This window comes from Chrysemys picta, chromosome 25 (genome assembly GCF_011386835.1).
Source record: "Chrysemys picta bellii isolate R12L10 chromosome 25, ASM1138683v2, whole genome shotgun sequence".
In the NCBI taxonomy this organism is placed as follows: domain Eukaryota; kingdom Metazoa; phylum Chordata; order Testudines; family Emydidae; genus Chrysemys; species Chrysemys picta.
The window spans coordinates 11,584,584-11,597,721 of record NC_088815.1 but is presented as its reverse complement, the minus strand read 5'-3'; the positions used below and the strand labels follow the sequence as shown (position 1 = coordinate 11,597,721).

Sequence of the window (13,138 nt, the reverse complement as noted above, 5' to 3'; positions counted from 1 at the left end):
CAGGACCCCGCACAAAACCTGGGAGTGCTGCAGCACCCGTAGTTCCCATGCTATGCGACTCAGGTCCCCAGGGCTCTCCATCAGGTACGAAAAGAAATTTTTAACATGATCACAGTGTGTGCTGCTCCATCAACCAAACGGTTGGGGCAGCCGTGTCAGAGCACTGAGCTGAGCGTGCCCAGCCAGTCCAGTTTCAGAGAGAAGGGATGAAAGTTGGCTCCCAACAGAAATGAAAATGAGGCAAAGACCCACTTAACAAGGAAAAGGGCAGCTGATCCCACTAACCAGCTGACTTCTAGAGCAGAGATGTGGCTCATCAGGACTCAAAATGAGGATGTGATCCCAACACCCTGAGTGTGTCTCAGCTGTGACCTGCTGCCCTTGCTGAGTGTGATACTTTCAGGGGTACTGGAGGTGTCTCATGTGAATCACTCCCACCTGCTCGCAGCAGAAGGGAGACACCTGTTTGTACCCACCAGGGAAAACTCTTCCCTTGGAAACAAGCACCGGTCAAAAAAATCTTTATAATCTTTTATTAAAGGTACTGAAAAAGAGGAGGAAAGAGGTAAAACGTTGGAAATATACAGTATTAAGTAAGGCTTTTATTTTAACACTATTGCATATTCCCTTTCCCTGTAACTGTAGAGAGCTTTTATAAGGAAACCCTGCCTCCTCCCCATGTGACAGTCTTTAAGAGAGTATTAACTATCCCATGTTGGGGAGAAGCGAAAAAGTTAGTTGGGAATGGCGGGAGCTGCTGTTGTTTAAAGTCCTATCCTGCTTCCTATAAGACAGACACACACAACAGGGAAGAGAAAAGAAAATGCGACTTCTGGGTGATGCTGATGCTTAGTTGTAACCTCGCTGCTGGAGGGATTTGAGCACAGCACGTGGTCTGATCTGTCACCCCGAGAGCGGGCAAACTCGCACCGGTGCTGGACTGTTTAGGGTGTTGCTTTTAGCTGCCTCCCTGGTCAGTGCTGCAAAAGAGTCAAGTGTTGGGCAACTGATCCAGACTCTGATTAAACAGAAGGCAAAAGGAGAATGGAAAAGAAGAAATAAGGTGGGAGAAAGAGAGGGTGTTGGCAGGAGCCCCCATCTCACATTAGAGGTGCTGTTCAGGACTTAGCCAAAGTCAGAGGAGGTGGTGAGGTCGTTGGTTCCGTCTCCCCAGCCCAGTCCGGTCAGGACATCTCTCAGGATGGTGAAGGCCCAACAGCACCATGGTGGATCCTGGGGTCCCAGGAGATGGTGGGGGTGGCAGGCATGATAACAGAGCTCCTTCCTTTCAGTCCATCTGGTGTCATGATTTCCCCCCAAGTCTCTTAAGCACCCCCATAAAGAGCCATGGCTTGTTCTTTTGTCCACCAATTAGCGCCAGCTATCAGTGTTTGGGCTGCAGCTTAGAATCCGCATTACCTGTGCTGTCTCTGAGGTGTCGGGTGGAGTGTGCATTGGCAAGAAAGTGGGGTGACTGTAGCCCACTGCTAAAACACCTAGACCCTAACTCAAATCACTTTGAAGTCAATCGGAGTCTTTCCGCCAACTCAGCCTCCTACAAGCTCGCAATGAGGAACCAGCAGCCAGGGTTTAATCCATTGGTGTTGCGGTGATACAATTGAATGTCTGGTGGAGGATGATCCCCTGCACACTTCTGTCAGACTATAATTACCCGCTTATTGTGGCTCTTATGCAAATCTGAGTTAATCTGCTCAGGGTTTTATGTTCTCACCTTCCCAAAGTCGTTCAACGTCTCTAAATTGTCTTGTAAGGAGCCAGATGCTGTTTCTCGGTTTGCATTTCTTGCCGGAGATGCAGATAGGACGTTCCTGGGATCAAAGCTGTTTCTCGTGCAAACCATCAATGGCAGGAAGATGATAATACCTCGCTCTAATACAGCGATTGTCATCCATAGCTCTCAAAGGGATGTGGCCAAGGTCAGCTAGTGGCAGAACTACAAATACAACTGGGGTTCTCCTGGCTTGTGCCCTAGCCACTAGACCTCTCTCTCTCTCTCTCCTACTCTGGGGCAAGAGAAGAAAGTCCACAGGTATCACCTTGATTCGGCCCAAGGTGGTCAAGAGTGGCCACATAGGGTAGGAATTCCATTCCTTTTCAGTTCCGTTCTGCCCTACCCCTCTACCACCCTCGCCAATCTTACTCCTCCGCATCAATAATTCGTATTGCAGCAGTGCCCAGAGGGCCCAGCCGAAGTGGCCTCCCTTTACACTGGTGCTGTCTATACACATAGCAAGAAGTCGGGGCAGTGGGGTGGGATTCAAGAGATGTGGGTCCAGTTTCCAGCGGTGTCACAGACGCCCTGTGTGACCCTGGGCAAGTCATTTCATCTCTCCGCGTCTCAGTTTCTCCTCTGTAAAATGGGGATAATAATCTTTTTGACTGGCTTCTCTAGTTAGGATGTCAGCTCTTTGGGGCAGGGGCCATCTCTCACTATGTCTCTGTGGAGTGCTTGGTACAACAGGCCCTGATCTCAGTTGAGGCTCCTAGGTGCCAGTGTGATAGCCAACAGAGCAATTCTTATGTCAGAGCAGTGATCCATCTGGGCCAGTAGCCATCGCCGACAGTGGCTAGCTGCTTCAGAGGAAGGCACAAGAAACCAGGTAATAGGCAGCTATGGACGTCCTTCAGTGGAGACAAAGTGGTTGAGTGTGTAGGGTGTTGGCCAGAGAATCAGGTGGCATGTGCCCTTATGTTGGGCAGGTCTCTGTGCCTCTGTTTCCCCACCTAGCCCTTCTCTGTTTGGATTGTAAGCTCGTCTGGACAGGGACTGTCTATACGTACAGTACCTAGCACAACGGGATCTGCTTGTGCTTCTGTAATACCAATGATCAGTTATCACACCTTGCCTTTTGTGTGCTAAGCATTTGTCCCCTTTAGATGAAAGATATCACGAGCAATTTAAAATGGAGGGGGGGAAATTAGCTGTGGTTTAGTATCTTTGAGTTAATCAGAAGTTGTCTATCTATCCAGGAATCTGCCTCTCCAAAATGGTTGTTAATAGACTCAAGGCGGGAGCGCTGCGATACCGAGATTATCCCTCATTTCCTTCCCACGGCCAGTTAAGCTGCGAGACTATACTGGTTATTTCCCTTATCAGCAATTTGCAGATTCTGCTGAAAAAAAGAACGAAAACAACAAATGTCTCAGCTCTCGATCTTATCGCTGAGCTGCCTTGCAAGGTGCCAAGACGCAAATTGGTTCACTCTCGCTGCTGCACCATCGCCTGCCCCGCGTACAAATGTCGGAGGAGAAACTATGACAGATTATTAGCCCCTGGAAGGGGATGTTTCAATGTGCTCTGCTGGTGGTAGGGCCACCGTTCAGGTTGGCCTTGTGAAGGTTCTGGGTTCCATTTTCTGGCTCTGCCACTGGTTTATGTATGACTATTGTCAAGTCACTTAATATTGCTGTGCTTCAGTTCCCTGCCTGTGAAATGAAAATAGCAACACATCTTTTGAGATTGCAAGCTCTGTGGGGTAGGGACTGTCTCTCCCTATGTGTCTGTGCAGCACCTCAGACAATGGAATGCTGATCGGGGCTGAGGCCTCTGGGTGTTCCTGTCAGACACGTAAATAAGAATTCCCTGCAGACGCTCCTAGCTGAAGGTGACCTTTCTGGGTAGTATACTTTACTCACTTCTGATTAGCCACCAGCAAGAGCTCTATTGCATATATGCAGCCTTTTCCTCTGATCTTTAAACTACTCTTTGTCTGGTCTGAGCCCAGTGGAGAGCAGAGATGCAAGGTCTTGGTCCGTGCCCAGCGAAAAGAGAGCTGGATCTTGGCCTTAAATGTGAACTATGCATCCCAGTGCATGGCGGGTAAACCTGACCTGTTTTGCTAGCATCCAGAGGCCTGGGGCATGGATGATTTAATTTGCTGAGTGCCTCTGAATTATGTACCTGGTCCTTCCAGGCAGGAGATCTGTGCTGGGTGAGGCATGCTGACCAGGGCCGGTGCAACCCATTAGGCCATTAGGCGACTTAGGCGGGTGCCTAGGGCGCTGCGATTTGGGGGGCGGCGACCGCGGCGGTATTTCGGTGGCGGGACCTTACGCCGCCTCTGTGGGGGGCGCGGCATTTCAGGGTGGCAGAAAAGCTGGCGGCGTTCCTGATGCTGACTCCAAACTTCTGTACCCAGCTCTGTAGCTTTGCATCAGATAAATAGGTGGTGATGATCAATCTAAGTACCTGGACAGAGTGTTGCCTTGACAGCATTTCCTAAGCAGATCTTTCATTGATTGAGGTGTTTTCTTGTGAAGTAGCTCTTGCAGCCGATGCACTTTGGAGCTGACATAGACATTTCTTGCATTAAGGTGGAAGACGAATTATAACCCCTCTAAGGAGATTCAGTGATGTGTGTGGATCAGGGACAACTGAAACTGACTTGCCCACATCTGACCTGAGCTGGTGCGCAGCAGCTGGGAGGAGGTTACATGATGGATCCTAAAATGGCACTTCGTTGCTTTGAGCTCCCATCCCACCACTCCGAATACTCTGAACTAAGTAATCTAGGTGGGCAGAGTAATGATGCTCCCCCTCTGCAGCTGTAATGGCCTGAGTTGAATTTGCCCCAGATCTTGGGATTAACCCCCCTCTCCTCATGAATCCATGGGACCTTTAAGGAACACAAGTGGAATCAAGGGCTCAGTTTTGCCCCTCCATCAGCACAGCACCCTCTACAGCACTGGGGCAGATACAAGAACACCAGCCTTTGCCACCACTCATCCCTTGAGGACTTCCAGTCAAATAGAGACCTGACTCAACTCTGCTTAGCTCCGAGGCAGGGCTGATGTGGGGGGGGGGGGGGGGGGAAGAGGGGGCAGTTGTACAAGGGCCCTAAGCATCTGTAACTGAGGTGAAATGGAAGGGGACCCTAGTGAACATGATACATTAAGACAGTGGTTCCCAAACTGGGATTCGTGGCCCCCTGGGAATTTATAGCGGGTTCTCAGGAAAGAATTCCCTAATGGCGGACAGAGCTGTCCCTAGAAACCCCGGGCAGCACGGGGGCAGCAGCCCAGAGCCCCTGGACTTCCAAGAGCTAAGCAGATCAAAGCAAGCATCTCTATCACACTGAGGAGATTTCAACGTCAAGACTCCTTATAAGAAATGGAAAGGGAGGTGGATATTTTTTGCTGTTTTTAAAATGAAATAGGCAGCCAGGATTATTTTTAAAATTATGATGAAGAAGAAGTTTAAGCTTTGTTGTAACGTGCGTTGTTTGCCTGGACTGCTCAAGACCCGAATGCTTGTGTAGGAGGAACTCTGAGTTGGCTTCTTAAATCCCTTCCTGCTGTTTCACATCTGATACTCCTTGATGAAACACAGGAGCCTTGTCTTAGAACAGGCTTCTTCAGAGTGATACAAAATGAGATCTTGGAAGCGTGTTGCCGTTTTCATAATGTAATAAAAATACTGTAATGATAAATAATTAATAATAAATAGTGTGTGAGAAGCAAGTCATAAAAACAAATTTTATATTGCCAAGATCACTGCTGTTATAATTTATACTCAGGTAAAGGAGAAAATCCCTGGAAATATTCATTTTTAGGGGCAGGGTTCGTGAGCCTTGACCTTTTAGTGAAAGGGGCTCACAGGTTGTTAAAGTTTGGGAACTGCATTAGGGCCTGCTCAGAGGAGATCACAGTCTAAGACAAGGTGGCAGTAGATCTATGGGTTGTCCAGTGGCAGCTCTATCCACCCCAAGTGTTAAAGTTTGGCGTTCGCTTCCTCTTGCCTACCTGCACGGAGGCCGAGGCCCTGGCCAACTGCTCCGCCTTCATCCGAGAGCAGCTTTCGACTGCTGCGCTCCAGCACAGGGAGTGCCTGCTGCTCCCCCCAAACTTGACTAGAGATGGCCACGCTGGAGAGCCTAGGTTGTGTGCGCACACCTATGTACACATGACAGACACATGATGGCTGATGTGGGATGACATTCCTCTTCCATGACCAAGGAGGGACTTCAAAAGCCAAAGCCAGTGGGGACTAGAAAGAGGTGTTGTTTCCTCTCCCCCAGGTTTTCTCTTGATCTCAGTGCATGGGAGCTCATTAGAAACACTACAGAACTGCTTCCTCTGGGTTCCTATCTCAGCCTCACAAACTCACTACCCTTAAAACATCACCGCCCAGAACTTGCACCCATAGGCCCAGGTACAGGCCCCTCTCGGCTGGGCTAAAGGAGAATCCCCATCATATGCAGATGGAACCCACACACCTCCTGGGGGTGGATTGTGTCCCTCTCGTGACACCGAGACCGCTTGGAGAGAGAGTAAATGAGGCTGCACTACCGCCTTAGCTAACAGCAAGTTGGCTTTTAACAGAGATCCCAGGGGGACGGTTAGGGGACAAGGAGCAAGGGGTTGGATGGGTTGGAGGTTCTGAGGGGGGTAGTCGCGGAGCAGGAAGTGGGAGGGGCCAGATAGGGTGCGGGGACCAGGCTATTTGGGGAGCACAGCTTTCCCTCCCCGGCCCTCCATCCAGTTTTGGAACCCCAATGTGGCCCTCGGGCCAAATATTTGCCCACCCCCTGCCATAGAGGCTCATGCACTAAGCTCCAGAGGTGCCAGGTTTGATCCCGCCCGCCAACGACCGGGGTCTGTCGGTGTTACACAGTCACTATAGGGCATATGACACGCGGCTTAGGTGCTCTGATCCCAAGCAGTATGTACAGTGCCCTGGGTGCAGATAGCGCACACATCCCCTGGAATGGGGTGGAAAGGAGGCATTCCCAATCTGCAGCTGGGATATTTGCAAATAAATCCTCCCGGAGAAGGGAAGGAAGGAGAGGGGCAAATTTCTGTTGAGCAGATTTCAGACAAACACCAGGTATGAAGCAGATTTATTAGGCTCAGACGAAAAGCATTCTTCACACAGAAAAGCAAAAGGCCTCATGGTATCAAAATAGCAGCACGATATTGTTATTTATTATGTGTATTTCTGGTAGGGCCTAGCAGCTTCCAAAATGAATCAGGGCTTCTTGGTGCCAGGTGCTGTACAAACACAGAGAGATGGTCCCTGCCCCAAAGAACTACAAGCTATATAAGACAGGCGGGTGGAACAAACTATGGGGAAAGGAAATGAGATCCCGAGTTTGCATGGGCCAAATAAAGGAGAGAAGAATCCAGAGCCTTTCCTAGCCATTGCAACATGGGTCAGGCAACAGCCAGTTCTGGTAGCATCCGTGGGCAGGCCGAGATTGGAAAGGTGGGGTATGGACACACAATCATCCTCTGGTGTTGTCACTGGGGACTGAACCCCTGATCTCTAGTGCTAAAGGCAGAGTGTCCACTGCTTGAGCTAAAGGAATAACCCTGCTAGCTATAGTAGGCTCTTATCCCCGGTGGTGCAGCCACTAACTCACACTGATGGCTGTCACCACTGAATTAAACAGAGAACAAATGGATTACTCTCCCAGACTGGATTATCTAGATGTAAAAACCTCTCTTCCCCATTTAATCCTTTCACAGCCTTTAGGGGAGGCCTGGGTCCTGTGCACCATCAGAGCGCACCAGACCCAGCTGGGGTGAGCCCCTACTGTCCTGTTCAGCAGTGAAGTGGTTAAAGCAAGCACGTTCTCGGCTTGTATTTTCTTAATAGAGTCAGGTGCGGGTGGGGTTCTTAGCAGCACTTGGGGGAGCAGGGTGAGGGAGCCATTCCTGTCGGGGGTGCTGGGGCAGGATTCACAGAAAGGAGATGTTGCTGGCCGGGAAGGATGGGGGTTGAGCAGCCCCCCGGGATCCTTTAACTGGCCGACTTGATGATTTTGTTGATCCACGACAGGTATCTGGAGATCTTGGTATAAACCGCTGGGGTCTTGCCACATTGCTTGCTGCCGAAGGAGACCACGCCTTCAGCCACGCCGTTGCAAACCAGCGGCCCGCCCGAGTCGCCCTGCAGACGTGACACACGAGAGCCAGGCCCAATGTTAACAGCACAGGAACCACGGAAGCCTGATCTGACTCATGTCTCAGGGCAGCTATCTTAGGTATTTCTATGGCCCCATTATCACAGTATCTGAGCACCTCACTATCTCTATGACTCTACCCTCACTGCCCCTCTGGGAGGTAGGGCAGTGCTATTGTCCCCAGGTTACAGAGGAGGAACTGAGGCCCCAAGAGAGCAAGGCCCAGATCCTCAAAGGCAGTTAGGCATCTAAATCCTCTGGGAGTCAGGTACCTAAATCCCTTTGATCTGCACCTAAGTGATTTAATCACAGGCACACAGGAAGCCTGCAAAGGAGCAGTCCACGTTTCAAGCTAGCACCCTCACCTCTAGGCCCCCCCACCTCTCGCCACATCACCCCTTGAACTCAGTGGCCTGCCATTCTCTTGCCCTGCCTCTCGCGCAGTCACTTGCACCCGGGCAAAGAGCCGGTGAGAGGCTGACGCCTCAGACTAGCAGCGTTTTACGCTCGCTGAAGGAAACCTGCAGTCCAATGACCTGACAGCCAAATCTGGATCTCAATGACGAATGTGGGAATTACCAGACTGGATCAGACCAGAGCTCCAGGGTCTGTCCTCCTGCAGTGCTGGCTGTTTATAGGTTTAAGAAGCTGCAAAAACCCCAGGAGTAGGTTGTTATGAGATAATGGGCCCCCAGGGAGCCTTTCTTCCTGACCTCTTATAGTTAACGGTTGGATCATGCCCTGAAACATGCGAATTTATATCCCTCCACCCCTGCCCCCAAATCCATATTAGCGTAACTCCGGATATTCCTGTGATCCACAGAAACGTCCAGTCCTTTTATGAAGCCTGCTAAGCTCTTGAGGCTATCCTGTGGCAATGGGTTCCACAGGCAGATCACCTACAGTCTGCCTGTAGCCCAGCCTGGTCTAAACCACTCAGGAAACGGACTGATGATTGCACTACAGTAAAGGGCCAATCAGTTACCCAGGATGCCCCGTCAGGAAGAAATTCCCCAGGGTTTCTGGGTAACTGTGGCCCTGGTAACTGTGAGCCTGGAGCCTGTCTGCTACTTATCAGGCCTCTCCTCAGTGAGCAAGAGAAAAGAAGGTACCTGGCAGGCGTTGTGCTTCTCGTTCCCAGCACAGATCATATTCTTGGTGATTTTCCGCGTGTGGAGTGATGCGCAAGAGTCCCTAGGAACCAGGGTGACGTTCACCTCCTGCAGAACCGAGCTGTGCGTCCCTGGTGCATCCCTATCGCCGCCCTTGGTGCGTCCCCAGCCCGCGGTGCTGCAGGCAGCCTTGCAGGGGATCTCCCTGTCCTGCTGCGGGAGTTTCACTGGTTGGACTGTTTTATCGTAGGGAACAGGAGTGTTCAGCTGCAGACAGTGGGAGAATTAATTCACAGCGCACGCTTCCTCACTCAGTTGCTTGGCACAGGACCTAATGCCCTTTTTGTTTGTCAGTCGATGCTCAAGGGGTAGAAGGGCTCTGGGAAGCATCTTAGCCTGTCTGCTAAAGGGCCTGTGATGGCCCAGTGTTTTGGGTTTGGTGGAGAGGCCCTGGACTCGGATTTCAGGTACTTTGGGCCTTTGGCTGGAAATACACATTTCAAGTGGCTGCCTTTGATGGAGCCTGGTGCCCTCTAGAGGAAAAGTCAGACATTTTTATGTGTCGGAAAGTAGAGCCACGATTTTAAAAAACTAGGAGTCCAAATCCCTATATTTAGGCACCTAAATAAGAGAACTGGTGTTCAAACGTGCTGAACACCCAACAGCTCCCAGGGACTTCAGTGCTTTTGAGAATAATTTCAGCCTCTATTTCCTCTCCCACCCTTTGCCTATTTAGACTGTGGGGGCTTCCAGCAGGGTCTGTCTCTTAATCTCTGTCTGCGCAGAGCCTAGCACAACGGCTCTCCGTTCAGATAGCAAGGCACTGATGTGATACAATCTAAAATATAATCTCCCATTTTTTAAAACCTCAGTCCCTCCTGGCAGAAAGAACTTTTCTAGCCTGGATTGTCAGCGAATCTATTTCTTTATGTATTTGTGTATTTCTTAGCTTGAAATTTTATCCCCTCCCTGTCGCAGGTAGCCCGTCAAATGCAGGTTATAAAGCAGAGTTGTAAAGTGATATCCGACAAAGAGCATGCTGTCAGCCACACCAGAGCATCCTGAGACTGAAAAGGTAGGTGCAAGTGGGACATACACAGCAGGGCAGATGTTGAGCCCCCTTGTCCTCATTCCCAGCGTCAGAAATAGCACATCTGCAAAGAACCGATTAAATGATTTACACGACACCCCTTTGAACCGGGGTGACGTTCACCTCCCGCAACTCGGGAGGGCAGTCAAATAACCTAGAAACCGTGGTCCAGGTTTCACCCTTGGCCTGCAGCTCCCGCGGTTATTTACACCAGTGCAAAGAGCTACGATTCGGTAGCGCTTTGCGCAGGTGCTGATGCCTGCAGCAGGTGCAGGGGTGTGGAGAATCAAGCCCTGGAGATGTTAAGTAGCCAGGCAAATTGACCGATTGGGCAATTCCAGGGGAGACTCCCCCCGGTCTCTCCGTTCATCATTTTTGTACATACTCCTCTGTCCATGGAGTATAAACTCGTCAGCCCCGGAACAGGACATCCCAGCAGCAGGAGTAGCCTAGCTATCAAATAAAACTCAATTACTATAGCACGGACTTTTCTTTCTTTCTTTCTTTCTTTCTTTCTTTCTTTCTTTCTTTCTTTCTCCCCCCCACACACACACAGAGCCCTTGTGTTTAACTGTGATGATGACCCCGGGCTCCCTGGAGTTGGGTGAGAACTGGGAGGAGGTACTTACTTGGACCAGCATGATGTCATTTTCGAAGGTGGTCGGGTTGTAATCAGGGTGCTCATAAAACTTTGCGATGTCCCTTAAGTGGTTGGATGAGTCGCTCAGCAGCTCGATCCCCAGTGCAATCAGGACTCGCATGTTACTGTGAGAAGCAACAGTCCCATGAACAGAGAGCCATCAGCGGCAACCCAGACCCTGTGCACTGTCCTTGAGACAGGCAGCGTGGTTCTCTCGCTAAAGCAGCGGGGCTCAGAAACAGGAAACCAGGGTTCTCAGCCTGTCTGCTACTGGCCGACGGCTGAGCCCTTCAATAAGACACTTTTCCTCCCTGTGCCTTAGTTTCCCCATTTGAGAAGCTATGACTGACTAGTGCAGTGTACGAGCATGGGGAGAGAGACGCCTGCTAGACAGCTATGAATCCTGGATGTGCAGTGTATGGAGGAAGAGGGGACGCATTGGGGGTTTACACCTCCAGCGCCCAAGGAGCCTATTTCCCATGAGCCTTCAGCTGAACGATCAAGGCACCCACCTGGCGGTCCTGCAATGGGCTGCGGTCATCACCCACTCTGGCTGGATCAGGAACCCATCACACAGGATTTCCTTATATTCGCTTTGCAGGATGGCCATGTAGGGCCTGGAGTGATTCTGCACTCTGTGTCCCCCGAGGATCAGAGCATCCTGCTTGCCTGCCGAAGGGGAGGAAACGGAGTTTATCTGTTGCCGCCTGGCAGAGCAGAGAGAGAGCGGACGTCAGGATTCGAACTGTCCGCTGGTCTGAGTGTACCTGCGCTGCTCCGGGACAGCGGCTGGGCCAGCCGAGCGGCGAGAAGGTCAAGTTTAACCCCAGCAAAGTGGCGCAACCCAGGGCAAAATTTGACCTGCGTGTAAAATCATGAGGATGGCCGCCATTCCGGCCAGCCGTGCGTCCATGCAGGACCTGGCTAAGGGGAGTCCAGCGTTCACCAGGGTCTAGAAACCAAAGCCGTGGAGACGGGTGGGGTGAGTGGTGGAAACAGACCTGCGCCCGACAGCTGGTGAGTCGGATGCAGAAAAACCTGGAGGGAGCAGAAAATTGTGCCCCCAGCGTCACAGGGAGCGTACACATCTCTACCCCTGTGTGTGGCCCCTGGGATCTCTAAGGCCAGAAGACATGATGTCAAATACAGCTCCCCCCCGTACGCCCACTGCCTCTCAGCCGTAGCCCATGTTAGAAGAGTGGCTGGATCCGGCTTTCGGCGCCTGGTTTGGATCTGACTGTGGCAGTAGCCAAAGCCTGTGCAATGCCAGGTGAGGGAGTGAGCCGTGCGGGGTGGGGCGGGCGGGGGAGGAGGTGTTGCTTTGACACAGCTCCATGGCTAGTGCAGATCCCGCCGGAGAAACAAGAGCGGGCCCAGGTGTGCGATTCACTTACCTGCATGGCTGGAACACGCCAGCAGCAGCCCCAGCAGGACAGTGCCGGATCTCTCCATCTCCTGTGTCCTCGAAGTGTGACTGGGCTGAAATAAAAACGCAGCCGGGCTCTTATGCCTTTGAAGGGAGCAGCAAATTGCTTGGATCAGCACAATGGTGCTTTCTCTGCAAAACGGAAACCACAGAGCCACAGAACCGTACTCAGAAGAGATGCGAGAGACGGCAGGATGAGGCCAAGTCTAACAGCAGAGTCCGGGCTCCATCGTGCTGAGCGCCCAGCCCAGCTTCAAGGACTTGGGAAAACAGAGCCCCCAAGGTGCATTCCCCTCAGGAATGAGTTTGTAGAGTCTCAGCTCACTTCCTTATTCGCAAGTAAAACCAAGGCAGATGCTGGGGCCTGATCATCTTCCTGCAGGTTTGGGCGGGAAGGGGAGCAGAGGTGGAGAACAGCACGTCTGTTGGACTGTGCGGTGTACCGGAATTGGGTGGTCTCCCTTTAAGTAACCTGTGAGCCCTCGAGTGGTGCTCACTGGGCTCTAGGTTTTAGAACCCAGCCAGAGCAACAGTGTGTGTGTGTGTGTGTGCCTGTAACTAGGCCTTGTATGTTGTTAGTAACATGGTTATTTGGCTATTGTGCCGGTGGTTTCTTTGTGCAATCACTGTTGTGTAAAGGACAAACCTTGACTAGAGATGGCCACGCTGGAGAGCCTAGGTTGTGTGCGCACACATATGTACACATGACAGACACGTGATGGCTGATGTGGGATGACATTCCTCTTCCATGACCAAGGAGGGACTTCAGAAGCCAAAGTTCCAGAGATCCCAGGTTTGATCCCGCCCGCCGACCACCGGGGTCTGTCGGTGTTACACAGACACTATAGGGCATATGACACACGGCTTAGGTGCTCTGATCCCAAGCAGTATGTACAGTGTCCTGGGTGCAGTTAGCGCACACATCCCCTGGAATGGGGTGGAAAG

The 13,138-nt window shown here is 51.4% G+C and overlaps 2 protein-coding genes across 2 annotated transcripts in view; one reads left to right on the top strand and one right to left on the bottom strand.

The window, feature by feature from the left end:
* The window catches only part of MED16 (mediator complex subunit 16), a 35,572-nt gene extending 27,631 nt beyond the window's left edge, over positions 1-7,941 (top strand). Inside the window, exon 15 of the mRNA XM_065578175.1 lies at positions 7,802-7,941. Within this exon, the coding sequence (XP_065434247.1) occupies positions 7,802-7,823 (22 nt within the window). The 3' untranslated portion in view covers positions 7,824-7,941. The remainder of the gene's footprint in view (positions 1-7,801) is intronic.
* On the bottom strand, positions 6,831-12,283 carry LOC135977403 (granzyme B(G,H)-like). The gene is made up of 5 exons (XM_065578185.1): positions 12,162-12,283; positions 11,280-11,436; positions 10,757-10,892; positions 9,038-9,304; positions 6,831-7,912 (listed from the first exon to the last, which is right to left on the bottom strand). The coding sequence occupies exons 1-5, from the start codon at positions 12,217-12,219 to the stop codon at positions 7,763-7,765; spliced, it is 768 nt and encodes a 255-aa protein (XP_065434257.1). The 5' UTR covers positions 12,220-12,283; the 3' UTR covers positions 6,831-7,762.
* Between the last annotated feature and the right edge of the window lie 855 nt (positions 12,284-13,138).